Consider the following 27,982-nt stretch of genomic DNA (forward strand, 5'->3'; position numbering starts at 1 on the left):
AAAGTTCTTAACTGTGCTTCTCCTTCCATTCTGACCACCAAGCAAGATTTGGCCAAGCTAGGGAAGTCCAGCAGACCTTTAGAAAGCACCAAACACAAGGGATTTTGCAGTATCTAAGAGTACTCGCCAGCTAAAAGGGAGAAAGCATAAGAATGGTTGTACCAAGTAAGGCCAAAGTCTAGCTAGTAGGTTGTTTTCTTGCCAACAGCCTCTAGTAGGCCAAGGAAGATTTTAAGAAGGAAGCATATAATGTCATTTTCTCATAATGCTTCCAGCAATTTGTGGCTGGGAGATTCAAAGGTTTGAGCTAACCAATTGTAACTCTGTTAACACATAGTAAGCTTGTTGTCTTAAATGTTATAAAATTGCTTAGATTTGAAGTCTAAGAATTCCAGAAGATCCTCTGATTTTGATTTTAAAATTTTCAGCTAAGAACACATTTCCAGGAACACTAGATTTTGTCTTACTGATTCAAACTCAAAAGATCACCCTATCTATCTATTTGAAATGTCATTTGTTTACTGATTTGTAGCATAGTAAAAGGGAGGGTTTTTTCAAGAGAACAGGAAAATTAGTCTCAGCATATTTTTTGTTTGTGTATGAAAGGGCATCCTAAACCTGGATCAGCCTGTAACCTAATCGAAGTTATGTTCTTGATATAGCCACTACAATGTGACTAAAGGAAGGCTGTAATCTCTCAATTTTTATGAGTGCTTCTTACATCAAGTCTAACGTGGCCCTTCTTAGGTAGGAAAATGAATTAACTTTTGCCAGTTATTATTTCTTGGGAGAATTTCTTGCAGATGATACTGGTGTTACCATAGTGATAGATTCAATTTACAGACTAATTGAGGTATGCAGGGATGTCACTTAAGTCATAAGGGAGTGAAAAAGGAAATGGATCAACTTCTGTTCATGTAGACCTTCATGAATACTTTCCTTAAAGGTATCAGCATTGAATTGTTCTCACATACACATAGGTCACCTGTATAGTCTGTCTGTATTTTGACTAGCTTTAGCAAGAGTTAACTCTTCGTTGACAGCTTTATAACTAGTATTTGTAACTGACTTGTGTACTCCCAAAACTGTTGTATCTGTTACAAGAACTTCTGCAAGCTTCTCTTTGACTTCTAAAGCTTTTGTAGCTATATGTTGCAAAATCTTTTTTTCTGTTTGGACTAGGTATCTGTCTATGCCGTACCACAGCATCTAAACCAAGTGGAGTATGCCCTAAACACATCAGTGAAACTTCTGGAATTTTATCAAAACTTCTTTTTAATAAACTACCCTCTTGAAAAATTAGGTAAGTCCTGGTCATGTGCAAATTGAGAAGTAAGGTTCCGCCTAAATTATTTAAAAAAGAAAAAATAAAAAAAAAATCACGTGTGTAAGTATGATCATTAAGTGATTCTCAAGCTGGAATTTTTTTATGAGCTTTTGACACTGGATTGCTTATAATTGTACATAACATGAAAGCAATCGGTGTAAATTTAACATGATGTGCCTTGGTATGGAGATACAGAATTCTCAATCAGTGAATCATGTTCACTAGTGCAAAATCTGTGCCCTGACTTCTCTACATATATTAGTTTGACTGGAAAGATAATGAAATGTAGTCCTCTAAACCACTGCTTTCAATAGGGGCAGCCCCATTTCCTCATTAGTTGTTAATGCAAGGTCTAAAGGCAGAGTCTGCATAGTGCTTTAAGTTTGTGTAAGAGTAGTGCTAAAGAAGCATAGCTGTAAGTCTATGGGGCTTCTGTGTTGCTTGAGATGTGAGCACATGTCCACACCACAGGATTTAAATAATGAGGTGTTCAGGGATTATCGAACAGGACGGGTACCTTTGAAATACATAATTGCTCTAACTAGCAGTTTTCAAGAGCTTTTCTCAAATCTTTTCCAGATTTGGTGGCAATTCCTGATTTTCAATCTGGTGCAATGGAAAACTGGGGCTTGATCACCTTCCGAGAATCAACACTCTTGTTTGACAGTAATACTTCTTCAGTAAGGGATAAGAAGTTAATAACTGCTGTGATAGCACATGAGCTTGCCCACCAGGTACTAGACTGGGGATGTCATTGTTTAAATGTGGTGTGTTATTTTTGTTTTTAATGTAATTTTGTTGTTAAACTCACCTGTGTCCTCACTGTGACTGGGTTGTACGTTGTATCTGTTGAAAATACCAGTGGGTGTATTTCTTTCCAGTACAGCAGGTGGGGTGCAACTCTGCCTGATGTACTTAGGGAGTTGTTAATGCACAATTATTACTGTGGTTTTGACTGAACTTGATTTTGCCGCAAGATAAAGCTAAGGATGGACGAGGTGTTACTGTACTAATCTGATTTTATTTATGAAAAAAGAATTATATTTTTGGTCTTTTATAGTGGTTTGGCAATCTTGTAACTATGGAATGGTGGAATGATCTCTGGCTGAATGAGGGATTTGCCACTTTCATGGAGTACTTTGCCATGGAGGAGATTTTTCCAGAATTACATTCAGTAAGTACTTTCTGTAACTACATTTACTGTACCTTCAGTATGATCTATGTTTTAATGCTGCCCATAAAGGACTGATACTTAAAAACCTATACCCTATACTGAAATTCCCTTTGGGCATCATTGAGGTTATACTCTCTACTTTGGCAATTTCATTATATTGGAAGTGGTTTGGGAGGTGGGCTTTGGGTATGCTGGTTTTGTGTTCATGTTTTGTTTTTTGTTTTGTTTTGGTAGTAGTCTACATTCAGCCTTTGTGTTTTGTGTAGGTTAAAGTGTTCTGTGCAGGACAGCAGGCGTTAAAACATGTAGGTGTCTATATATCAAATTATAACTTAAAATCTTTACACAGAAAGTCCAGGCATATCATTGACCAAGTATTTTTCCTAGTAGACTACTAGGAAAGTAGTACCCTTTTTTCCTAGTAGACATAAGAAGCAACAGAGCTTCAGGTTACTAAGTATTACGATGCTAATTTCTGTTTTTCCATCATTGTGGTACTTGTTTCTGTCTGAATCAGTTTGGTATTCACAAATCAGGGGATCTGGTAGAAAAGTATCATATGGTCCCACCTAACGGATTCTGAAAGCATTGAGTTACACAGATAATACAAAGCACTGCTCCCACTGGCGCTTGTGTTTGCACATATGGCTGAAGGAAAGTACTCAGGTACTAAGTGACCTAGCTTTTCAAACCCTTGAAAACATGAAAGATTCAAGCTTGATCTTTTGCCCTCTAAGGAAGGGATACCAGCTACTGCTGTAAAGCATCTCTGTCACTGAATGAATGCAGAGAAACAAAGATTAGCAGAAATAAAGGGAGGGAGCAGTGGAGAGACTAATTTTGCACCCTGGGTAAAGGTATCTCCTAGGAGAGGAGGGCTCTGGAACCAGCTTGCAGGAGTGTTTGTGATTTGCAATTTTAGTCATGGGAGTCATGCTAGCTGGTGAATGAAGTTGCTAAACCACTGTCCCTCATATTTGAAAAATCATGGCAGTCAGATGAAGTTCCTGATGACTGGAAGAAGGGTAATATAATCCCCATTTTCAAGAAGGGGAAGGTGGAAGACCCGGGGAACTACAGACCAGTCAGTCTCACCTCTGTGCCTGGCAAACTCTTGGAGCAGATTCTCCTGGAAAGCATGCTAAGGCACATGAAAAACAACGAGGTGGTTGGTGACAGCCAACATGTTTCACTAAGGGGAAATCCTGCCTGACCAATTTGGTGGCCTTCTATGATGGGGCTACAGAACTGATGGACGGGGGCAGAGCAGTCGATGTCGTCCACCTGGACTTGTGCAAAGCGTTCAACACTGTCCCGCATGACATCCTTGTCTCTAAATTGGAGAGACATCAATTTGATCAGTGGACCACTTGATGGATAAAGAACTGGCTGGATGGCCGCACGCAAAGAGTTGTGGTAAATGGCTCGATGTCCAGTTGGAAACCTGTAACGAGTGGTGTCCCTCAGGGATCGGTGTTGGGACCGGTCCTGTTCAACATCTTTGTCAGAGACATGGTCAGTGGGATTGAGTGCGCCCTCAGCAAGATTGCTGATGACACCAAGCTGTGTGGTTCGGTTGACACGCTGGAGGGAAGGGATGCCATCCAGAGGGACCCTGACACGCTTGTGAGGTGGGCCGATGCCAACCTTATGAAGTTTAGCCAAGCCAAGTGTAAGGTCCTACACCTGGGTCGGGGCAATCCCAGGCACAGCTACAGGTTGGGCGGAGAAGAGATTCAGAGCAGCCCTGTGGAGAAGGACTTGGGGGTGTTGGTCAATGAGAAACTGAAAATGACCTGGCTTCAGTGTGCACTCGCAGCCCAGAAAACAACCGTATCCTGAGCTGCATCAAAAGAAGCGTGACCAGCAGGTCAAAGGAGGTGATCCTGCCCCTCTGCTCTGCTCTCGTGAGACCTCCCTTGGAGTGTTGTGTACAGTTCTGGTGTCCTCAATATAAGAAGAACATGGAGCTGTTGGAGTAAGTCCAGAGGAGTGCCACGAGGATGGTAAGAGGGCTGGAGCATCTCCCGTGTGAAGACAGGCTGAGAGAGTTGGGGCTGTTCAGCCTGGAGAGGAGAAGGCTGCGTGGAGACCTCATAGCAGCCTTCCAGTATCTGAAGGGGGCCTATAAGGATGCTGGGGAGGGACTCTTTCGTAGGGACTGTAGTGGTAGGACAAGGGGTAATGGCTTCAAACTTAAACAGGGAAAGTTTAGATTAGATATAAGGAAGAAGTTCTTTACAGTGAGGGTGGTGAAGCACTGGAATGGTTTGCCCAAGGAAGTTGTGGATGCTCCATCCCTGGCAGTGTTCAAGGCCAGGTTGGACAGAGCCTTGGGCCACATGGTTTAGTGCAAGGTGTCCCTGCCCATGTCAGGGGGGTTGGAACTAGGTGATCTTAAGGTCCTTTCCAACCATAACTATTCTACGATTCTATGATTAAAAACCTGACATGTACCATGTTCTGCTTGCTGGATTGTTTTCTTCTCCGCATTCTGAGTGTGACTTTTAGTTCTTAATTCATCCTTGTTGCTGCATTAAGAAACTTGGGCTGCTAATTTGATTTGGTAGAATTCTCTCTTGGGACTGGATGTTTAAAAAATTTTTCATTTTCATAGCTTGGTTGTTGATTTTGATGCCCACTGAAAATATGTTTGTGGGGTGCTTCTTGGGTGCATATGTGGTGATGGGAGGACAGAAAAATAGTCTAAACTAGTTCTTTTAGCAAGAACTTTGTTTTGAAAGATGCCTGACAAGGTGCCTTCACCAGCGTCTAATTTCACCACTTGGTGATGCCAAAAATGTGTTTTGATAAAAATAACAAAAAACCCAAATCAGTCAAGACTTCTGCATTCAAGAATAATGGCTTCAACATTTTAAACTTTAAAGTGTGTCTTTATTGTATCATACACAACTCTCTACTGTATAGAGGTAACTGTACAGAGAATTGTTTACTCAAGTCTCAGTGAAATTAAATGGACAAATACCAGTGCAGTCAGCTTCTTTTGAGTGTTTGGGGTTGCTGTGTTCTGGTAAGAATGTATTCAATTGAAATATCTTAATTCTAGAAGAAAAGAAGGAAGAGACTTTGTTACTAGGATCACTAGAGAAGATGGTGTTTACATTCTCACAAATAACACTATAGTGAGTAATTTCACCAGACTTCATGCTTCAATATTAAAGCATACTAAAGAAGTAATGATTTTGTATTCCCTGTTTCCTGTAAATGAATTGAAAACATCGGTGAGCCAAATTTTAAATTGGATGCATACTTACTTAGTAGGTACATTTATTTTCTCTAATGCCAATGATGCATTTAACTGAAACAGGAGTTTAAGGGTTTGGATAGTGATGCAAACTCAGGAATGAGATTCCACTGCTGAAATGATTTTATAAATGATTTTATAAATAGATTTGTAATTATTTTTATTTTAAATAGATTTTACATGATTATAATGATTTTATAAATAGATTTTATAAATGCTACCCTGACAAATCTTTTGCTACCTCCATTGGCAGGAAGGTGAGCAATAGCTTGTTAAGCCAATAGGAGAGCAATACAGAGACAACTTTTACTGTTCTGCTATGTGTTCAAGCTTCTCAGACATTTACAATTTTTCCTTTCCAGGATGAAGATTTCCTTAATTTAATTTTCAAGGCTATGATGAAGGATTCCTTGAATTCTTCACATCCAGTCTCCTCTGCTGTTCAGTCTTCAGAGCAAATTGAGGAAATGTTTGATGCACTTTCTTATATCAAGGTAACTTTAAAAATATTTTGAAATATTTGGGAAATGATATATTAAGTATTGAAAACGTGAATGTGGAATCATGATTAAGTAGGCATGTACTGACAATTGCTTGGGAATAATTTACACTTAGCAAAAACAATGCAGGATCTCTCAGCAGTGTTTCTGAGCATCTACATAGCTTTTTAATTAGGAAAAGATTATGTGTGTTTTTGTTCTTACTTAATATCCTTTTGCTTGATGCATGCTTCAGCAGAAAGTAGAATACTCATGAAGATGTGAGAGGGGTACCCAGCAAGTGAAACAAAATATCCGGTTAGATATATTTTCTATTCTGATGGCAAAATGTAACAAGTGCTTATGAAAAAAGTAAAACCAAGGACTTACTGAAGCAATTGATCCTTTTTATACTCTCACTGCTTTTAAAAATCAGTATTTTTGAGACTTTCTGAGCTGGAGGCTTGCATCTGGAATGCAGAATTATTTCACTGCATATCCTGGTTGTCTGCAACTTGATTATTTTTAATGTCTAGTGAGGGTTGTGAGCTCCACAGTGCCTCAACTGAAAATGCATGAGACAGCAAATATCTGTATTTGCCCAATTTTTACTCACATTATCTCAGGTTTTACATACTGTGTCACATGACTTTAGTAGTATTAGAGGAAAGCTTTTTATATTGTTTGGATTAGCTTTTTCCCCTCCCAACTATCTGTCTGTGCTTGTACTTTCATCTAGTAAGAAACCATAGAGACAGCTAGTACTTATTAGAAAATAGTCAAATACTACATCTGTGCAATGTACTCAGTGCAAATACTGCCCAGTGCAATGCTATTCCCACAGCTATCTTGGTTTGTCTCCTCCAATTTCTTTTTGCAAGTCTCAACTGGTCAACATGAGTTGACTGGCATCCTTGAGTAATCTGAGACTCAATAGAGAAACCTGGTCTACTTAGGGCTGATGGATCCACCCCTCAGAGAAGAAGAGCATCTTTCGTCACTGTCAAAATGCACTTGTCCTTCTACAGTCAATTCCAGCCTACTAAGTAGATTTCCTCTTTTCCCTATATTTTTAGCTTTTTGATAGAACTGCAAATCATATGACTGTTTAATACTATCTCACAAATGCAGGTCTGTACCATGCAGAAGAGTATTTCTAATGAAATATGGTAGAGAGCAGAGAATTACCAGTAAAAAGGCAATATTTTCGAGATGATATTAACTAGAAAAATTTTCAAGCTGTATTAGCATTTTTTGTAACTGTACTTGGACTTTATGAAATACTAAAAAAATACTTTTACAAGGCATCTGAGTGTTAGTGTAATTATTCAAATGATATCATTTGGGATGAAGTCTGCCAGCTACTGAGTTATTCTTGTACTGTGAAAAAGCATATGCTTCAACAAATTCTATACCTTTAATTTACCAATTCATTTCCTTTTTTATTACTTTATTTTTTCTTTCCCCATCCCTAAAGGGCGCTTCACTTCTTTTGATGCTGAAGCACTATCTCACTAAGGATGTTTTCCAAGCTGGAATTGAGGTATACTTGCATAATCATAACTATGGATGTGCCCAGAGTGATGACTTGTGGGACAGCATGAATGAGGTATCCATCTTTGATATGCTGTTCTTGTTTGTTGTAAATTTGATTTATTTCCTTGTTTGTGAAAGAAATAAGATAATAGATTGCAGGTAAATACTCTGAAGTTCTTGCTTGTACAGATATGGATATTCCTGTAGCTTCTAGGACCCCACTGAGTGTAATCCCAAAAGAGCACTGGAAGTGGGAATGCACTACCATGCATATCCACATGTGTCTATGCATCAGTATGCACATATCCTTTCTCGAATTGCATTGTCAGTGTGTTAAGACCAGAATAAAAATATCTCAAATACAGGACAAAACTTTACTTTCCAATAATCCAACCTCTGTAGAGGACTTGGGATACACTCTACTAGTCTAACTTCATTTCAGTGATAGGTTCTGTTTCAAGAAGCAGAGCTGGAATTGTAGGAAAACAGACTGTGAGGGACAACTTAGTTCAGCAGCTCTCAAATGGTAAGGCAGGCATTAAAGTGGGTATGAGGGCAGAGACTAAGGACACAAGAAAGCAATGGCACAGGCAGGAGAGAGCAAGGGCGAGAGTTCGGAAGCCTCTGGGAGCCAGGGAGAGCAAGGGCAAGAGAGAACATGTGAAGGAGGAGGGAGAGACAGCAGAAGGGAGAAAGGGAGAAGGAGAGGTGGAGAGGGAGAAGCGCAATGGAGAGAGCACTGGGATGGGGGATAAGAGGGAAAACATTTGTCTCAGTGAGAGTGCAAGAAAGAGACTGATCCCAACAAGAAAGAGCTGCTGAGTATCCCCAAGGGAGTGTCAAGGTAGCTGTGTAAGGGAAGGAAACAGATTTCCCTGTGTGTGTACTGCATAGCATGTATTAAAGTCTCAGAAATACATGTGAGGTTCCCCTACAGAAGCTGAGTGCTAGGCAGAATACTAACTTAATGTTTAGTTTTGGTTCTTGACATCTACCTTGTGATATTTGAAATTCTGCAGAATGGGAACCTCTGTTACTTCTTGTCAGCTGTCACAAGTGGCTGTAAATGTGTGTGTTTAATCATACTCAGTCACTAGTTTGCCAACTAGTGAGAGATTATCAGTGATATCAGACTATGACTTTCTTATGACAGAGAAGTCTTCTAGTTTGTATGGTGATTTCTTTTTTTTTTTTTTTTTTTTTTTTAAATAGACTTTCCTTTCCTCAACCTCTGCAAAATGGAGCCTTCTGACCATACATCTTCAGTCATGTATACATAGAAAACATACCTCAGGGAGATGGTAGTATCCACATAGAGTGGCTAGAGAGACCACACACATGTCTTATATTAATTAAATGTGAGGGCTTAACTGCTACTGGATGCAGTGTTTAACTGTTACTGGAGAATGAGAAAAGTGTCATTCTCAAAACTTTAGATTACTTGCTTAGTCTGTCTTCCTGTCTCAGAAAGAAGGGGGTTTCTATTACAACTCTACTGTTCGCACATGGCCCAAGGTCAGCTTTTCTGCAAACTCAGCAGATCTCTTTCTCCAGTCTTTTGGAACCTCAGTCATCTTTTAAGAGTCAAAAGTAATAGCTACTAACTCTGGGATTGCTTCACCCACCTGTATTAATATTGTTAAGTGAATAACATCCAACCTATTTAGTAAACTCTAACATCAGAACTCAGTGTGTATTTCTTGTTTTAATGAGAAACAATCATTTGTATTTAGTGCAAATTTAATAGTTGCCAAATTCCTGCTGACACCAAGTATTCAACAGCATTATCTGCCAGAAGTTGCCCTTTTGTGTGGAGCAGCCCACTAACTGGTCCTTTAGATGTTTTCTGATGCTGCTTATGATGTTTGCCTTTTCTTCTGTGTCCGTTTCTGGCTGCACTTCATTTTGTTCCTGAGCCTTTGGTTTGTTTTGTGGAGTTTTTTTGCACATAGGTGGTAATGCTGTTGATTTTGTATTTTCACGTAGGCTACACTTTTGTACACTTTCATATTCCCTTTTTGGATTAGAATTATTCCAGTAGAGCAAGTTTCAGTTTTACTCATGTACAGATTAGACATAAATCTTTCTGACAGTTTTTAGGTGACTCACAGTGTTACACAGGAAGACTAAGATGAGAAACAGGCAAGTTGTCAAGATGCAAATATTAAACTTAATTAGTTTCCTGATCTCTTTACATCTTGGGTTTGGGGTTTTTTGTGTTTTGTTTTGTGAGTGGGTTTTTTTTTTTCTTTTGGGGGGGTGGGGGGTGTGTTTTGGTTTTGTGTTTTTGTTTTGGGTTTTTTTGTTTGTTTTTTGTTGGTTTTTTTGGTTTTTGGTTTTTTTTTTTTGCTAGCTGGCTGTCATTGATCTTATAGATTTCTTAGTGATTTCAAAGTGTAACAGGAAGGAAAGGAAAAGATAATGGCAAAAGAAAGTGATAGCATGCATCAGAACATCTCGGGGAATTTATGAAAGGATTGCGTAAAGTACCATTATAAGTGTCACAGTGATAGCTTGTGAGAACAAGATGGAGGAAAAAGCCAGGCTGGATGTGGTTCTGGGTAACCTGATCTAGTTAAAGATGTTCCTGCTTGTTGCAGGGGAGTTGACCTCTGAAGGTCCCTTCCAACCCAAACTATTCTATGATTCTATGAAAAGGATTTAGCCAAGAGTGGTTTTCTGGGAGTAGGTAAAAGGTAAAAAAAACATGTAGACTGCAAATTCTATAAACTTTAAACTTTTTATAGAGAATTGTTTCCCTTGAATTGAAACTGCTATTTAAAGTTTATGGTCATTCTTTACATAAATAATCTAGAATTTTCCCAAGAGGTTAAACTGTACATATTGCTGTTGGCTTGAACAGAGAACAGTTGGCAGTAAGATGCTGCTGAGGTAAACTAGAGAAAGACACATTATAGGTTGGTGAAAGTTAAATGTGAATTGAATAATGATATATTAATTTTCTTATGTTCCTGTTAGCTCAACCCAAGACATATTTTTGTAAGTTAGAGAACATACTGCCTTGTCAGGTTGGATGATCATCTCCGCTAATAAAGAAGCAGTGATACGTAGACATTATAAAGTACTTGTCCTTCAGTGGGGATATTTTAGTACAAACAGTTCCTGAAAGATTAGAATAGGTTGAAGGTTAAGCTATGCGAAGGCTCGTCAGTGGGAGGAAACAAAAAAAGGAGATAAAGGGTATGCTAGTTTTGTTGTACAAATTACTTTGCTTTAATTCAATTTGTAATGTTCATTTCAGAATTAAAAGAAGATCTTTAATCCAAAACACCTATAGAATATAGAATACCAATATGGAAACCGAAAAGGGTAGGAGGGAACTTGGGAGCTTACCATAACTTCCTTTTCTGTAACATTCTCTTCTCCACTTTCATGACATACTGGTTCAGCATACTGTATGTTTCCAATTTGTCTTTCCACTGCTTAGCTAGGATTCCCTCAACTTTAGAAAATAAAAAACAGCTGCTCCCCTAAGTCATTGCTTACAAAAGTTGCAAGCTCAGTGTCAAAGTGTTTGCTTACAGATACAGAATCATGCTACTACATACTTGGTAAGTTAAGGAGGAAGGTTTAGGAATGTTCTCCATTTGCTATTTTCTCGTTATTTTATGATTGTTTTGTACAGATTACCAATGGAACACTAGATGTAAAAAAGTTGATGAAAACTTGGATCCTACAGAAAGGATTTCCTTTAGTCACCGTTGTCCGAAAGGGAAGGATTATTTCTGTAAAACAAGAGAAATATTTGTATCGCTTGGAACCAGAAAATTGGACATCAGATGCAAGGTTATTACTTTCTTAATACTTTTTATCCCTTGAAAACTACCTAGAGATATCTTTCTTGTATCTTGTACATATTTCTCACTTATATTCGCGGGTTCTAGTATTTTTTCTGAAGGCAGGTAATAACAGAAAATGTGGCACAGAAATTCACACATCTAGTATTTCAATACCATAAGGCAGATTTCACAGGTAAAATTTTCTTTTCAGGAAGTTTTGTGTGGTTAATGGGAAGCTGAAGAAAGGCAGGTTGCAGAAGGTACAGATGCATATGTCTTACTTAAGAGCCTTTGCTCCTTCCTGCCAAAATTCAGTGTATATCTTGGGCTATGTTAGAGGAAATTTGAAAAGCTAGAGTCAAAGCTTTCTTCACTTAAAAATTTTAAGATGGCACTAATGCATGACAGCAAATGGCTACACATATGAGAGATAGTATCGATTGCACCAAAACCTAAAAGGATGTACATATGCAAATGGTGAAAAAGCAGAATTGTGTGGCAGTTGCTAATTATAAGAATGAATTTACTGCAAATACGTCTTATATTGTGAACCTTAGCGTATTTTGTAACTAACCAATATATGAACATTTGAATCCTTTTGAGATTGTGGTATTTTCATTCAGTTGTTTGAAGTCTTAACAGGAACTGAGTCCTTTCCATCGTCTTACAGAATCAGGCCATGACAGGATTTGTCTTTTGAAATATTGGATGTTACAGGGCTTTGTTGTATTTTTGTTATATGGAGGAAGGAAAATAATGTGTGGTTGAAAGGTAGGAGAAGAAGGAAAGGATCATTAGGCTTAATTATTCTTCTGTTTCTAGTCAGTGCCAATTTGGGGAGTGCATGAAAAGCTTTTGAAGCAGAGTGCTCTGTGTGAGCCATTACACAGAAAGATTCCTTGTCAAAATTGGAATATGCACATATTGTGTATGTGCAACTTATTTAATCTCCCTCAAAGTTGTGTTTTCTCTAAACAGCTGAGTCCTTATCATCATTGTGAGCAACCTTAGCACTTATTATTCCAGCTTGCAGTTGACTTGAGACAGTCTTTGTGGTATGCAATCAGTTTTGGTTTCTATTGCTACGATTTGGAATTTGAGTCTTCTACTTGAGTCAACATAGATTGTTTTAAAAAATAATTAATGTAAAATTTCAAGAAGACAGAACATTTGACTGAGGTGAAAATAATACTTCTAATACAGCCAGAGATTTCTTGTCCATATGACAATAGCATAAGGGTAATGGCTTTAAGCTAAAGGAGAGTAGGTTCAGACCAGATATAAGGGAGAAATCTTTTACAAGGAGGATGATGACACACTGGAACATGTTGCCCCAGAGAGGTTGTGAATGCTCCATCCCTGAAAACATTCACGGTCAAGTTGGACAGGGCTCAGAGCAACCTGATCTAGTTGCCTATTGCAGCAGGGGTGGATTAGGTGACCTTTAAAGGTCCTTTCCAACCCAAACCATTCCGTGATTCTATGGAACTTTCATACTTCTCAATATTGTAGGAATAAAAAAATAATTACTGTACATGCTGTACATGTATTCTTTTATCATATTCTGATTACATGAATGAGATTTAGGCTTTATTATTTCACACAGCATGCTGTGGTTCTAATACCATTAGCCATAGAATCATAGAATAGTTAGAGTTGGAAAGGACCTTAAGATCATCTAGTTCCAATCTCCTGCCATGAAATAATAATTTTAATATATTAAAATGCTTAATTAAAAAAACCCCACCCTTCAAGACAAGAATGATATATGTAGAATATGTAAGTGAACATTTGCTTTCCTTTGCAGTTATCTATGGCATATTCCTCTCACCTACATGACTAGTAGCTGCAACTTTACCCATTGTACTAATGCATATTTATTGGACCAGAAGTCAGGTATGTCTCCAAGCTTTGGTAACAAGTTACATAAGTGTTACAGATTACTGATGTTTCTGAGCACACACTTCAGTAAGATATGAAGATGAAGCCATAGGTAGTACAAAAAAATTGCAGAGATCTGGTGTCAACCACTACTGGTGGTGTCATCATTAGAGAGTTGGTTCCCTATAGCATTATATGTACAAGTAAATGGCAGCAACTGGAGCAGAAGCGCAAGTTTGGTATTTGTAAAAACCTTTACTCTTTTCATCCAAATGCACGCACAAAATCTCTGAAACTGCATGTCTTCCAGAGAGCGGGTAATGCGCCGCTGCTCTGCCAGTGTGCTGAAATGTGAGGAAGTCACTTTCCACTGAAGTATTACTTATTTGCCTTAATAGTATGAGAAAATACTGCATCTGCATCAGATTAAGTGTTTGAGGATGATGTTGTAGAACTTTTCGCACAAACTGTTTCCCACAAAGCTGTTTAATTGGATGTGGTTTTGATCTTACCAGAACTAATAGCTAAGTAGCCTGATTTTGTAATTTTTGTTTCACCTTAAATGGTTCTGTTGATGATGTCATGTTTGTCATATTAATACCTCACTCACTGTAGAAAGTTGGACGTGAAGGATATAAGAGTAGGAGATATGTACAGAAGAGTTTTAGGTGGAATATTTACTAAATTTCAAAGGCATCATAGATACTATGCAAATTGACCTTTTCGGCAGTAGTTATAGAATGAACTGAAATGAAGAACTTTCTCCCAAAGCCTCTCTTCTTCTATCTAGTTGACTTTGAAACTAGAGTGTGGCCTTGCATCTAATTAATGCCCTCTCCATTTCTTTGTTTCTTTATATGATGTGTGTAACTGCTCTTCATATATATCTGAAAGTGGGCAGGGAGAAGATGGGGTTTGAAAGGAGGACTGGACAGAAGGAGAAAAATTAACTGCATAGATAAATCTTGGGGCAGATTGTGATACTGGTCATTCAGTCAGATGTAGGAAGGAGGAAGTACAGCCTGGAATTTTGGAGCCTTTTCATGGAACCTTTGTACTGACTATTCCTTCTTCATAGTAGAGGGAACTAGTGGGTGGAAAAGGATTTATTGATTCTCTGGAACCAGTCTACTTCATAGATTTGGATTTGAACAAACTGTTGCTAAGTGTTTGTTTCTGCTGCTAACTCATTGTCTGTCTATTAGCTGTCATTGAACTTCCAGAAGAGGTGGAATGGATAAAATTCAATGTGGACATGAATGGCTATTACATAGTACACTATGGTGAAGACTGGAAAACACTGATTGATCTTTTGAAAAAAAACCATACTGCTTTGAGTCCTAAAGACAGAGCCAATTTAATCAACAACATCTTCAACCTTGCAGGGTAAGACTTTTATATTGGAAGCATAGTTAATCTGTGTTTAAAGTTTTTTCCAAGTCAAAGAAGATCAGACTTAGATTGTAAAAAGACTGCTTCAGAGAAGTTTTAATTCAGTCTTTATTAGCCTATTGAAAGTGTTCACTGTTCTAATATATTTCTTTTTAATTATTTCACAGATGTTTCCATATTGGTGTTTCATGTTATCTCCCTGTTCTTTATAGCAGCATCCATTTATTTGCATCACAAAAAGCCACACGATAGCCACCGTTTCTGAAAGACAGTTTTCTTTAGTGTCTGATAATCTGCCTAGCAGACTGTTTTCCTGTACTCTGTCAATGAGTGCTTCACTTTAGACAAATAAGCTATTTGGCTCTCAAATTTTTACTGGCTCCCTCTCTCGTCTTGCACCACTGCCATCAGAGCAGGTGAGGCAGAGCATTCTAGATGGCCTCTTTGATAGCTGCTTCCTGTATCAGAGTACCCTCGTTTATGATAAACATTTTCAGGCATCGTTTTGTTAATTAAAGGCAAATTTGGCCATTGTTGCTTGGTTCAGATTTTACTAATGCTGTAACACAAAAATCACTAAATCTAAAGTGTTTCTTTTGTTACTCCCTCTGTTTGCCTATCCCTCTGTTAATGTAATGGGAGAGCATCACTTCTGATCTCATTTCAGGGAGGGCTTTTGTTTTGGAAGCCATTTTAATGTTTGTATTCATTGACCTATAGTCTAGGAAAAGAGTCTCTGGAAAAGGCCTTTGAGCTGATTGATTACCTTAACAAAGAGAGCAGCACTGCACCACTCACTCAAGCTTTGTTTCAGCTGAGTCTTATATACAACCTTTTAGAGAAAAAGGGTGAACAACAACTGGCAGCACGCCTCATGGTATGTCTTAGTTTTCTGTAAATTAGATTTGAAATAACTACCTATAATGTTCTTTATAGTTACATTATCTTTTCAAGTGTTGACAGTTAAGCATATTTAGTAATCTCACTAAATTGGATGGGGATTTTAGGTAGTTGCCAGTCTTGCCTGCTTTTGTTAAGGCTTTTGTTAAGGGTAACTAGTGAGTGCTTAAGGAAAATCATAAGAAACAAAAACCCCTTACTATGTTAATTTTCCTTATTTAGTATTTATTCAAAGGTTTTAGAGATATGCTGTGATAAACAGACCAAGGTATGGTTTGCAATGCAGTGTATATGAGGTAATATTTAAGTTCAAGTGTTTTTAGCTGAGATGTAGTAGCTGTACGGTGCCTACCTGTGTTTTTGGCAAGGTCGAAAACTACAAACATGAAGGGTGTTCAGCCTATAGATAAAGGCTGGTTTGTTTGTTTGTGCTAAACTAAGGTGTATTAACCTGACAGACTTGAAGGCATTTATACATAGAGGAGTTGTAGTCACTTGAGATAGTAAGCAATGTTTAATTTCCACAGTTCTAAAACTGAACTTTTTTTTCCTTATACTAATTTTGTGTGTATATATGTGTGTGTATATGGGTAGACAATTTTGTAATATGTATATATAGGAAATCTTCTTGGGAAGAATTAGCTATTGTTAATAATTTTTCCTCCTTTAGCACAGAATAGAGCGCCTGCTTGGAGATAAAATTGATCAACAGAGTTGGACAGATGATGGGGCCCTGTCTGAACGAGAGCTCCGGTCAACGCTGCTAGCTTTTGCCTGCACCCATGATATAAGAAACTGTAGAACAACTGCCACTGAGATGTTTGAGAAGTGGGTGAACTCTAATGGAACAATGAGGTACCACAAAAACTGTGTTTCCAATTCTTTTATCTACCTGTTTCCTGCTACCTTGCCACCATTTTTTCTGAGTGGGTGGGTAAACAAACAAGACAATAATAAATACAAAAAAAAGGAAAAGAAACTCCGACCACACCACCAACTGAACATGGATGACAAGCATTTCATTCTTTTACTGTTCTTTATGTAGAAGAAATTGCTATTTTAAGATGAGAGGGAGTACTGTGCTAAAATTTAAGACTTCATCTGCAGTCTTACTAAGTGTGACTGCAAAATCAGCCAGAAATTGCTTCCATCTGCATTTCCTGCATGCTCAAGAATAGTAGCAACATCAGAGCATACCTTTTAATCCTGCAGAATTCATTCTGCTCTGGATTCATGTGCATTTTGAGGCACAGAAAGTTACTCAGATTTTTGTACAATTTACTGTGCTTTCAAATGACTAAAATGATTTTCTTTCTTCCCAGTGATTTAAAGTATTAGACTGGCATGAGTTCAGTCCAGCAAACTTACAATTGCTCAAGAGAGAGGCGTCTCTTTCAAGCTAATCTTTTAATTCTGTGACTTTTCTTCCTTCTTTTCTCAGATGAGCATTTTTATGCCCCCCTTTTGTTTCTTTGCTTGTTTTTTTGTTTGTTTTCTTTCGTTGTTGTATTTTATTTTTTTTTTTTTCCCCCCTGTAGTCTGCCTAGTGATGTTATGAAAGCCATATTTACAGCTGGAGCCAAATCTAGTGGTGGCTGGGACTTCCTCCTAAAGATGTACTCCTCTTCAGTTTCTGAAGCAGAGAAAAGTAAAATGATTGAAGCCTTGGCCAGCACAGAAGATGTCAGAAAGCTAATCTGGTATGAAGGAGCAAAAAAGTTGCTGTGTAAACTGAAAGTGTTAAAAATCTTCTGTGAAAAAACGTATTGCCTTTTTTGTATTGTTGAAAACATTTCTGATTGCTAATGAAAATATATGCACATATTTTGTACAGGCTTACATAAATTATTTTTAAGTGAGAAGTATCAGGTTCTTCAAGGTTATATAACAGAGTAGATCAAAAGGACAGATTCTGAATATGCATAAAGAGAAAACAGTTGAACTTCAAGGCTTTGTGCTACTGGTAACAAAAAATTGCAGATTTTGTGGTGAAGGTAACAAAATTGCAGGTTGCTCTATGGAGTTATAAAAGATTGATGTATATTTATAACAAAAATAATAACTAGTTTGGGGTTGGGGTTTTTTTTTTTTTTTTAGTTGGTTGGGCTTTGGGTTTTTGGTTTTGGGGTTTTGGGTGTGGTTTTTTTTTGCTTTGGTTTTTTTTTTTTTTTTTTGATTTTTTTTTTTTTTTTCCTTTTCTTTCTTTGGGTGAAGTTTTGACCTTACATTATGCTCCAACACCTCTCTGTAGACCAAATCTCAGTTCTGCATGGAGGACACCAAAGCTGTCTTGCTAGGTGATTTGTGCTACAGCTTTCCTCTCTGTGTTTTATGCATCGTTAGAATTTACTTCATCTTTTCCAAGAACAATGAAAATTCAGTTACTTGGTTTAGAGCTAATATCTCTCTGGTAATTGGAAACTAATGCTAAGTGCGTGCAGTGGTTATTAAATGGAGCATCGGTATGTTCTAGATGTCAGAAGTTGCTTGTTATTTGGTCTATTATATAATCTTTTCCATGTAATTTAAGAGTCTCAGGAGAATCATGTGAAGATTTGAACAGATGTTTTTACCTGTCCCTTTTCAAATGCTTTGTCTTTTAGGTTAATGCAGAACAGCCTTGAAGGAGAAGTCATCAGGACACAGGAGCTTTCACACATCATAGCAATTGTTAGCCAGAGTTTACCTGGACATTTGTTGGCTTGGGACTTTGTCAAAGAGAACTGGGAAAAGCTTACACGAAAGTAAGGCTTTTGATGCAGCTGAAACTTCACACTCACAATGGCAAAAGCACCTGTTTATTCATTATTATGCTTGAAAGAAACAGTTGGTTTCATGCAAGATGATTTGTATTAAAATTTTAAACCCTGTTTTAAAATCTCATTTTACAGAAATTACTTGGAACATAAACTTTGGAGTATCACCAGTAGCTGATGGGACTTTGCAGACTCCTAGAGCTTCATAGTAATTCTGAAAAATCTTGGTTTGGATTTCTGTTAAAAGGATACTGTCTTTAACATGATTGCCACAGATGCAGGATATTTATGTGGATCAAATGCATTCAAAATCTGACCCAGGGAATTCATTCAGCATCTTTATTTTCCATTTTTTTTTTTTTTTTTTTTCCTTTTTACAGCAAGCCCAAATCCAAATAACCAAAAAATCTCACTTGCTTTAGAAATGCCACACGGTGTCACGGGCTGGTTCTGCCGTGGGGCTTGCGCTGGGCCTGGGCCGCCCCTTGGAGCTGGTTTGAAGGGTGAGGGGTAGTGAGGTGGGGTCGGTCTCTTCTCTCAGGTAACAAGTGACAGGACAAGAGGAGAAGGCCTCAAGTTGCACCGGGAAAGGTCTAGACTGGAGATCAGGAACAATTTCTTCGCTGGGAGGGTGTTCAAGTATCGGAACAGACTGCCCAGGGCAGTGGTGCAGTCACCGTCCCTGGAAGCATTCACAAACCGTGCAGACAAGGCCCTCGGTGACATGGGTTAGTGGTGGCCTTGGCAGTGCTGGGGCAATGGTTGGACTTGATAATCTTAAAAGTCTTTTCCAGCCCAGCTGATTCTATGATTCTATGAAATACATGTTATCCTTAACTGGTCTTGAAGGGTTTCCAGCAGGAGAGCTAGCCTGCATGTCTTCAAAAAGCTAACAATACATGGAAGACTGTATTTCTAAATCCTAGTATTGATTTGGAACAGTTTCACATTGCTAAAAAAGCTTCTTCCAGATGAAAATTTCTGCTCTAGCAAGCTCTTATTAACCAGTATTACAAAATTACTTTGCTTGAAATGAAACCTGGTTGCAAATTCAATTACTGTAGAGTTTTGGAATACATGCCACAAATACAGGCCTTGGTATTTAGTGTGTGATGTCCTCAGTTCTTTACTATTTAATCTGTGATAGAAGTTTGAAAATTTTCCATGTCTTTTGCTCTGAAGTTCAATTTTTAGAGGGATTAGGGTACTAGAAGGCTTGGAGTTCTAAGACTTGTATGTCTTAATAAATGAGACCTGTAAACTTGAATTCAAGTGCTTTTAATGATTTCCAACTATTAAAAAGGTAGAAATAAGAATGTGTACATACACTGAACTTGCATCTTGAAGTGACTCTCAGTTAAAAATAACTTCTTTGTTTTTATTTCAGGTTTCATCTAGGTTCATATACTATCCAGAATATCATTAGCTGGTCAACTTCTCAGTTTGCAACAAAGGCACACCTGATTGAGGTTGGTGGCTTAATCTACCAGAAAGGGATCTTTCCTAGTTCCAATGCTGTATTCATTTACTTGAGGAATGAAGAAAACACGTTATTTCTGCCCTTGAGGTCCTTTTGCTAGGATATACATCTATTGCTTTCCCTACTTCACACATGGCAAATACATACATAAACATATTGAAGATTACATACTTAGTCTGTGGCACAGTTGCGTATAGAATTGAATCCAGTTACCTGTTCAAACTGTTTTGTTTTCCTGTTCACCGGAATAACACTGTCTCCCAAAATAATTATTTAGTCTAAATAGAATTGTGGTCTAGATTTTGTGAAGAAGCTGTGGAATCTCTGGAATGTGATGCGGTGCCACAGAAACTGTGAATTTTGCTGTAATACTCCCAGGGAGCTATTGTAGAGGTTGAGGATCAGTTAAAAGCCAGTTGATAGCCATTAGAAATTAGAAACATAACAAGGTCCTAACAAGTTAGTGTGTCAAGCTTATGGTTTAGTCCAATATTATCATTCAGGTAATGTTGTAGACATAGTTGTTAAAGGTTTGATCTATAGTATTTTAATTGTTTAGCATTAATAATTATGATGATGATGAGTGGGTGTGAGGTTCATTCCAAGGCACTGAAGAGGGTTGCTTGCAACAAGTTCTTTGAACAAGATTCCTTTTTCAGAATTTTTGAGTGCTCTGTGATTATTATGATAAGTGAATGTCTGTTTATTGCTGAAATAACTTACTGAAACCAAATGAGTTACTGTTGCAGTTCCCATGAAAAATGCTTTTCTTGCATTTTGGGAACTCCTTTGAGAGGTTTGCTTACTGCATAGATACAAGCGATTCTCAGGGATTTCCTGCAACATAAGTGTAGCCTCTGCTTCTGAATCTATTTGTGTGGACAGTGTTGATTTTAAGTAAAATGTTCTTTTTCTTTCTTTTCCCTTGCTATGCAGGTAAAGTCGTTTTTTGAGTCAAAATCAGAGCAAAGTTCTCAACTGCGTTCTGTAAAAGAGGCAATCGACACAATTCAGCTCAATATCCAGTGGATGGACAGGAACTTAGCAATGCTACAAGAACTACTGTAGTATATAACGCTGTGGTGTGTCAGCCCTTCTGATGCTCTGTGGGCAGTTGCTGTGTTTCTTTTGCAAAAGCCAGGGTTAAACCAGGCATCACTGCAACATTGTTTGCACTATTAAAGAGTTTAGATAGCTCAGGGCATGCCTCAGATCTTTATTTTCCTTGGAACATTAATGAGCAAGATGTAAGTATTTATTCTCAAACTGTTTCCATCTATAGACCAAATATCTGCACAAATGATTTAATATGATTTTATATTTGAAACATAGGCCCTTCCATTTGGAGCTGTGTTGTGCTTCCTTAGCAGTGGTTTAATATTGACAGTTAGAAAGAGTTACCATGAACTGTTACTTTTTGCAGACTGCTTCTTGAGCAGTAGATTTTTATAATGCAAAACTGTAGGTGGTTTCCACATTTAGACATAGAAGCTGTTATGAAACAAAATCATACTTCAGATGCATAAGTAATAGTGGATCTTATAAAGTACACCAGTTTGAGGTGAAATTAAATAAGGTTCTGATTTGATTTAAGTTTGGATTTTTTATTTTCACAGTAGTCTTTAGGAAATATCTCATGCTAGTAGTATACACTTTGATGTATGAAGTGGCTGGGTAGTAGTGTGGAAAAGAAAAACCAGATAGCAAAAAGAACTGTTATGGGATTTCCAGAAACACTGATGTGACCTTGGAACTTTTACTCTGAATTTATTAGACATTTTTGAGAATCTCATCATTAATCATTGAACTTTTGCTGTACTGATCTCTGAGCAACTGCACAAAACTGCATTTCTCCAGGTTGGTTCACCTGTTAGAATGACTACTGTTTTGTGCCCTTTTGACTACTGATTTTTAATTTCACCATTTGTTGCAGAGGGTCTGCAATTAATAGCTACGTCAGCCAGTTTGTTTTGAGTAAACTTTTATTTTTTTCCTTGCCTGATAACTCACATATCACAGTATACTTCGTGAACTTTGCTCACTCTTTCTGACATCACCTTTAGGAAATCTTCTCATTTAGATTTTGTGATTTGTTCTACTGTTGTGAAAAACCTTGTGAGACAAATCTCCAAAATCTTTCAAAGAAAATGATCCAAAACATGAATGTGCTACACTAAAAAGGTGAAATACCTACTGTGCAATCTGCATCTCTTTCAAAATCAGTGAAAAAGGCATCTTTGATGTATAGCATATATATACAACACATGCAAGTGTAAACCTACCTTTTTATCTGGAGATTTGTTCTTATTTATTTCATTACCAATATACCTTTTGTGGATTCATGCAAGCAGATTCAGGCCTGTTGCTGTCTTATCATCCAGTTATGTGGTCAGTTATAAACTAGAATGAAAGCGCTAGCAATTAGAAGTAGTACTATTTTAATTCAACTAATTTCAGCTACACCAAATTCTGAAGAATAGTTTGAGTTAAAGTTAAATTAATGGACTTAAAAATTTGTCACAGGGCAACTTAAATTGAATGTTTTAATTAATGAAACTGCAGCATTGTTTTTTAATTTGGTTAGCAAAAATTGTAAGCAATGACAGCTTAGGCATTATCATACTTCTCCCATTTTTTCCTGAATATCTGTGAAAACACCTGGAAAAGAAATTCCTAATTTTCCAGCTCACATTAGAATTACAGATGTCATTTTTTAACCTTGAAATTATCTGAAAGAATGTTAGATCTTAATAGTGTGCAAACACTTGTTTGCTCAAAAGGCCCAAAAATAAGTAATTTTTACATGCACTGAAGAAGGAACTGGCAGTATGAACACTGAAAATAAATGGTACTTCCTTGTAAGTTATGGAATTAGAATTGCAATTAAGTACGTTCTGAGAATTTTTGTACTGCCGTATGTTATGGCTTCATTTCCTCGTTTATTTAAAATCTTTGGAATCTCTACAGAAATATGAGTTCCATCTTTATTTGTGTATAAATATGTCATCTCTCTTTCTTTCTAATCACATCTTCATATTAAATGAGAGGTCAGTAGTAAACTTTAATTTTTCTATCCCTTTTATCCCAAGTATTTTACCTCATCCCTAACTGCAGTACTGAGGCATACAAAATTTAAAATGGAAACTGTGGAAGATCCCATCTTCTATGCTGATTTTGTTGTGGGGATTTGAAAAATTTACTATTTTGCTCAAATGCTTTAATGACTATTATGAAAGCTGAGTTTTGGACAACAATCTTTACCAAGAAGCTCTGGAAAGTTGGGGAGGTTGTGGAGGAGCTGTTGAATAATGTTTCAGTTTACGTTTGTTGCATATGCATACTTTTGGTATGTCAGGTGTACGGAAAACAATTTTTTTTTGCATGGAGTCTCTGACCCTATTAAAAACTGTGCTGGAGTCCTTCTTCCATGAGAAATGCTTAATTATACTCCTCCCTTTCTGAGTATATTAGGAACTGATGAAGATTGGAATGTCTCACGATCCGGTGCGGGACGGACAGCCATTGCTGATGAGGCTCCATTTTATACATGGGCTTAGGGTAGAGTGGGAAAAAGGTTAGGATTCGATGAGAGACAAAGTATATAGCCCCAGCGGTAGAAGAGCTGCAAAGAGGCTGCCAAGGAAGGTGAGGGCTGCCAAAAGCTTTGTCTTGGGCGCTTTTTCTTGGGAGCCATAGCTGGCAGCATTCCTGTTGGACCTGGGGTCTGGCTAGGATTAGGTGAGGCTTAGACATAGGCGCAGGACAAAGAGCAGAGCCCCGTGTGTGTGTTTGGAACATAGGCTCTAGTTGTGGGGCTGGGATGGGGCTGTCAGGGGAAGGTGAGGGCTGCTGAAAGCTTTTAGTTTGGCCTTTTCTGCATGGGAAACATTGCTGACAGCTGTCATAGTTTTTCTCTGTTCCTGCTGGAATGAGGGTGTACGTGAAGTGGTTAGAATGTGTTCAGAGCTGCAGTGGTTTCTAGTATGCAATGGGGATGCCACAGGAAGGTGAGGGTTGCAAACAGCTTTAGATCTGGGCCACAGCTGTCTGGGAAACATGACTGGTGGGTGTATGTTTGGGGCCTGGTCTCAGGCTTAAGTAGGTGGTGTAGGTGAGATTCAGAATCACAGATCCTGTATATCCCTGGCTGCAAAACCCCCGAGGAGGACCTCAAGTCTCTCCAGGTGCTTTCTGCCAGAGGCTCCAGGTTGGGCTGTTGTCCCTGGCTGAAGTGTAAAGCATATTTTTACACCTCGTCCTGTCCGGACTGGCCCAAGTGGTACTGCACAAACTATCTCCCATTTAATTTGTTCAAAGGCTTGCTGCTGCTCAGGGCCACATTCAAAATTATTGTTCTTCCACGTCACTTGATAGCAAGGGTTTAAAATCAGGCTATAACCTGGAATTTCTATTACCCAAAACCCCATGACACCCAAGAAAGCTTGTGCTTATTTTTGTTAGTTGGTGGAGACCTGTGATTTTTTTTCTTTTTTTGGCACATCCACTGAGAGATGGACGACACCCATCTTACCATTTTATTCCTAAAAAATGGAGCTCCTATGAAGGTCATTTGACTTTTGTTTTATGGCAAAAACCATTTTCAAAAGAATCTGGATTATTCTTCTGCCTTTCTCAAACACTTCCTCTGCTGTGTTGCTCCACACACTGATGTCATCAATATACTGCAGGTATTCAGGGGTTTTACCTTGTTCCATTGCAGTCAAAATCCAGCCCAAATCCAGCAAATGTGGGGGTTTATTGGGTTTTTGTTTTTTCTTTATTCCCATCTTCCCATGAGCAGGGAGAGTTTTCTCAATCCTGACACTTACGAAATACAATTTCCCTCCTTCCAAGCAAATACATGTTAAATAAGTGGTAAACCTGGGAAGCGTTGCCTCTCGTGCCTGCGGGGCTGACTGCTGCAGGGAGCCTAGCTGCATGAGCTGGGACACAGGGGCAAGGGACGCCATCACCCTGGGAGCCTCTGAAGGGGAAGGTGGAACATCCCAGAGCCTTGTGGAGGCAACTAGGGAGCCACTGCGGCCAACTAGGAAGCCCAGAGGGCAACCCAGAACCTTTGCGGGCAACTGGGAAGCTTTCAAGAGCCTCTGGGTGTAACTGGGAATAACTGGAAACCGCTTGAGAATCTCTGAGGGCTACTGGGAATCCGAGTGCAACCCAGAACCCTGCTGGAGGTGACTCAGAGTAACTGGGAACCACTCAAGAGCCCTGGTCAATCCTATTGAATGTGCCTAGTGATGGTGCTTGGTCCTGCATACCCCTGCCTGCTCCTCACCAATCCCAAGCAGGGCCTCTTCCCTGGCTCAACCAGTTTGGAACTGAGATGTCAAGGACTCTGGGCTGGGCACTGAGCTGCCTGGGTGTGCCAGCCGGGCCAGCACTGCTTCGGGCTTCACTATGTGCCTTAAACCGGGATCAGACCCACTGTGGGACAGATAATGAGGTGGGGGCTCTTCCTGTCCTGAGGTTATCCCAACTTTCTTATGTTATTGGTCATGAGGATTCAGGAATGAACTGGAGAAATGAACCTTCAGGTGGCACCTAAAGGATGGATTTTAGGGTGGGTCTGCAGGGAAGCCCTGTTGGGGGATGTTAGGGTTTGGGTGCGGTCCTGGGCTCCTGGGCCGGGTGTTGTGTGTTTGTGTTTTCATCCCTCTGGGAAGCTCTTTCCTGCTCGTTCCCACCTCCCGAGTGAGGTGTCTCAGCTGAGGGCAGAGACCAGCAGTGTGAAGAAAGTGACCCTGCATTTTGGGGAAGGAGGCTTGTCTGGACAGAAGACCTTGAGGAAGCACTCCTTGGGAGCAGTGGTGGGCTCAGTCTGCTGACCGCAGCAAGCCAGCCTTTGCCAGGGGCTTGCTTGGGGAGCTTCTGTACTGCACAGACCCTTCTGCGGGACCAGATTAACCAGCCGCTTCAGGCAGTGGGAGACTCCTGAATTATACATATATTTTCCATCCCTTTCTCTTGGTTTCTCACGTGGGAGCAGCACCCCTCTCATTACATCAAGAAGCCTTCTTGGCAAGAGATGCAGTCAGTCTTTCTCTACTGAGAGCAGGCTGGAGAACCTTGGGTCTTTTCCATGGTGTTGGCCACAGAGGAAAGAGGAGCAGCAGGCAAAGGGAACCAGAATCCTTCAGTGCTTATTCATGAACTGAGCACTCCAGGCTGTAAAACCAAGAGTAAGGAGTTGGAGTGATGATGATTCCTGTTCAGGACTCTCGCTAAATTCCATCAGGCTTAGAGGAACTTAGTGCAGCGGCACTTATTATCCCCGTTCATGGAGAACCTACTGGGAATTGACTTGAGAGAATATTTGCAAATCAGCATTCTGTGGCTGATTCTAGAACACCATGTGTTCAGATGTGGAGGCCATGGAACCCAGCAACTGCCCCACAGAACTCAAGCTGGGAGACAGTAACTGCCCCACAGAACACAAGCTACTCAGGCATGGTCTCTTGGTTTTTTTTTTTTTTCCTTCCTCCAGGCTCTTCAGACTTTTGATCCTGGATGTGAAGCAGAAAGCCCTGTGGTTCTGGAGCAACTTTTGGCATGGTCTGAGCCTGCAGTGCCTGGCACCCTTCCTCTTCCCCTACTGTGCCTGCATGTCCTTAGATGGGGGCCTGGAGCTTGTGCCCCTGCACACCCATGCACGTGGCAGAGGGGGCCACTGCAGTCTTATTTGGGCCAGCCTCTTCCTCCTCTCAGGCTTCAGCTTTGGCCAGGCAGTGAGAGCATCTGCCTTCTCCAGCTGCTCACCATGGCCACAAACACCAGTGTGGGGCCCTCTCAGGAGGAAACCCTCCCCTTCCCCAGGGAGCTCAGAGATGGGGTCCTGCAGCTTCTTGCCTTCTTGTTTGCCCTTCCTGGGCAGGGTCTTCATCTGGCCTTGGTGGCTCTGAACTCTGCAGGGGGAGGGGATGGTTATTTTGGCATACTCCCTGCTCAGCCCTGACCCCCAACTCCTGCCCCAGGCAGCCTGAGGAGGGGTGCAGGAAGCCAGACCCAATCCTTCTGCTTTCCCCAGCTACACCACTAGCAGCTGGAGGAGTCACTCCATGAGCAAAATACGGCTCAGTTACCCCCCACCACTGCACCCTCCTGGCTGATGGGAATCGGCTGCCCCAGCAGCATCTGCACAAGGCAGATCTCTCACCCCAGCCCAAAATGGGGTGTAAGAGTCCTTGGCACCAAAACTGCCCAGGGTTAGGGCTCACCTCCCCCACTGCCCTCCTCCACCAAGCACAGAGTGGGGACTCACCACTGTCAGACTCAAGGAGAAAGAGACCTGCTAGAGGTCAAAGTGGCTCAGCTCCAGCTCGCTCTGCTGCAGTGCTGGCTGGGCCTTTGGCACCAGGAAGGAAGTGCACATATAGGGGAGAAAAACCAGTTCTCAGAGGCCCCCACAACAGCCATGCTCCATCCCCAGGGCAGTGCGGGAGGGATGCCGGTGGGCAGCAAGGAACAATCTCACATTTAAGATGAATTAATGGGATACCATGCCCCAAAGTAGATGCTTGCTCCCTCTCACCAGGGCCAGCCCACCACCAAAGAGACACAGACACTAATGTCCCCCATGGCCACAGGGCAGCTCATCCCTAACCATGCATCCCCCAAGCTCAGGGCCAGAATGTTCTCCTCCTCCATAGCCAACTCACCACTGCACGGCTTGCAGTTTCATGGCTAACTTGATGGCCTCACTGCAGAAGATCAGCTCCTCCGTGGTGCTTCCTTTGTACGTGTCACGAGGCTGGCAGCTCAGGCAGGCTGGGCTAGGCAGGGAAAGGTCTGGGACCCCCGCAGCTGCCAGTCCCCCGCCGGACTCCCAGCACACCCACACTCCCAGCCCCACTCCCCAGCGCTCACAACCGCACCCCGCGCTCCCCAGCCCCGCTCCCGGGCACCTCCGGGGCCCACCGACCGGCTCCAGACTCACCGGGTGTCCGCGGGGCACACCGGGAGCTGTAGTCCGGG

At 40.1% G+C, this 27,982-nt stretch overlaps 1 protein-coding gene and 1 long non-coding RNA gene across 4 annotated transcripts in view; one reads left to right on the top strand and one right to left on the bottom strand.

Moving 5' to 3' along the window:
* The window catches only part of LNPEP (leucyl and cystinyl aminopeptidase), a 43,003-nt gene extending 19,597 nt beyond the window's left edge, over positions 1-23,406 (top strand). For 2 of the 3 annotated variants that reach the window (XM_030469713.1, XM_030469712.1), the window contains 14 exons: positions 1,183-1,303; positions 1,907-2,061; positions 2,388-2,501; positions 6,129-6,260; positions 7,723-7,854; positions 11,428-11,588; positions 13,389-13,477; positions 14,668-14,848; positions 15,575-15,731; positions 16,425-16,609; positions 17,293-17,454; positions 18,358-18,498; positions 19,898-19,979; positions 20,927-23,406. In XM_030469713.1, coding sequence (XP_030325573.1) covers positions 1,183-1,303; positions 1,907-2,061; positions 2,388-2,501; positions 6,129-6,260; positions 7,723-7,854; positions 11,428-11,588; positions 13,389-13,477; positions 14,668-14,848; positions 15,575-15,731; positions 16,425-16,609; positions 17,293-17,454; positions 18,358-18,498; positions 19,898-19,979; positions 20,927-21,058 — 1,944 coding nt within the window. In that variant the 3' untranslated portion in view covers positions 21,059-23,406. The remainder of the gene's footprint in view (positions 1-1,182; positions 1,304-1,906; positions 2,062-2,387; positions 2,502-6,128; positions 6,261-7,722; positions 7,855-11,427; positions 11,589-13,388; positions 13,478-14,667; positions 14,849-15,574; positions 15,732-16,424; positions 16,610-17,292; positions 17,455-18,357; positions 18,499-19,897; positions 19,980-20,926) is intronic. The other variant, XM_030469714.1, reaches the window with a different exon arrangement.
* LOC115600574 lies at positions 5,402-27,974 on the bottom strand. Its single transcript, XR_003989053.1, has 3 exons — positions 27,667-27,974; positions 22,273-26,176; positions 5,402-5,564 (listed from the first exon to the last, which is right to left on the bottom strand). It is a non-coding gene; the product is annotated as an uncharacterized LOC115600574 (long non-coding RNA).
* Between the last annotated feature and the right edge of the window lie 8 nt (positions 27,975-27,982).

This window comes from Strigops habroptila, chromosome Z (genome assembly GCF_004027225.2).
Source record: "Strigops habroptila isolate Jane chromosome Z, bStrHab1.2.pri, whole genome shotgun sequence".
Classification (NCBI taxonomy): Eukaryota; Metazoa; Chordata; class Aves; order Psittaciformes; family Psittacidae; genus Strigops; species Strigops habroptila.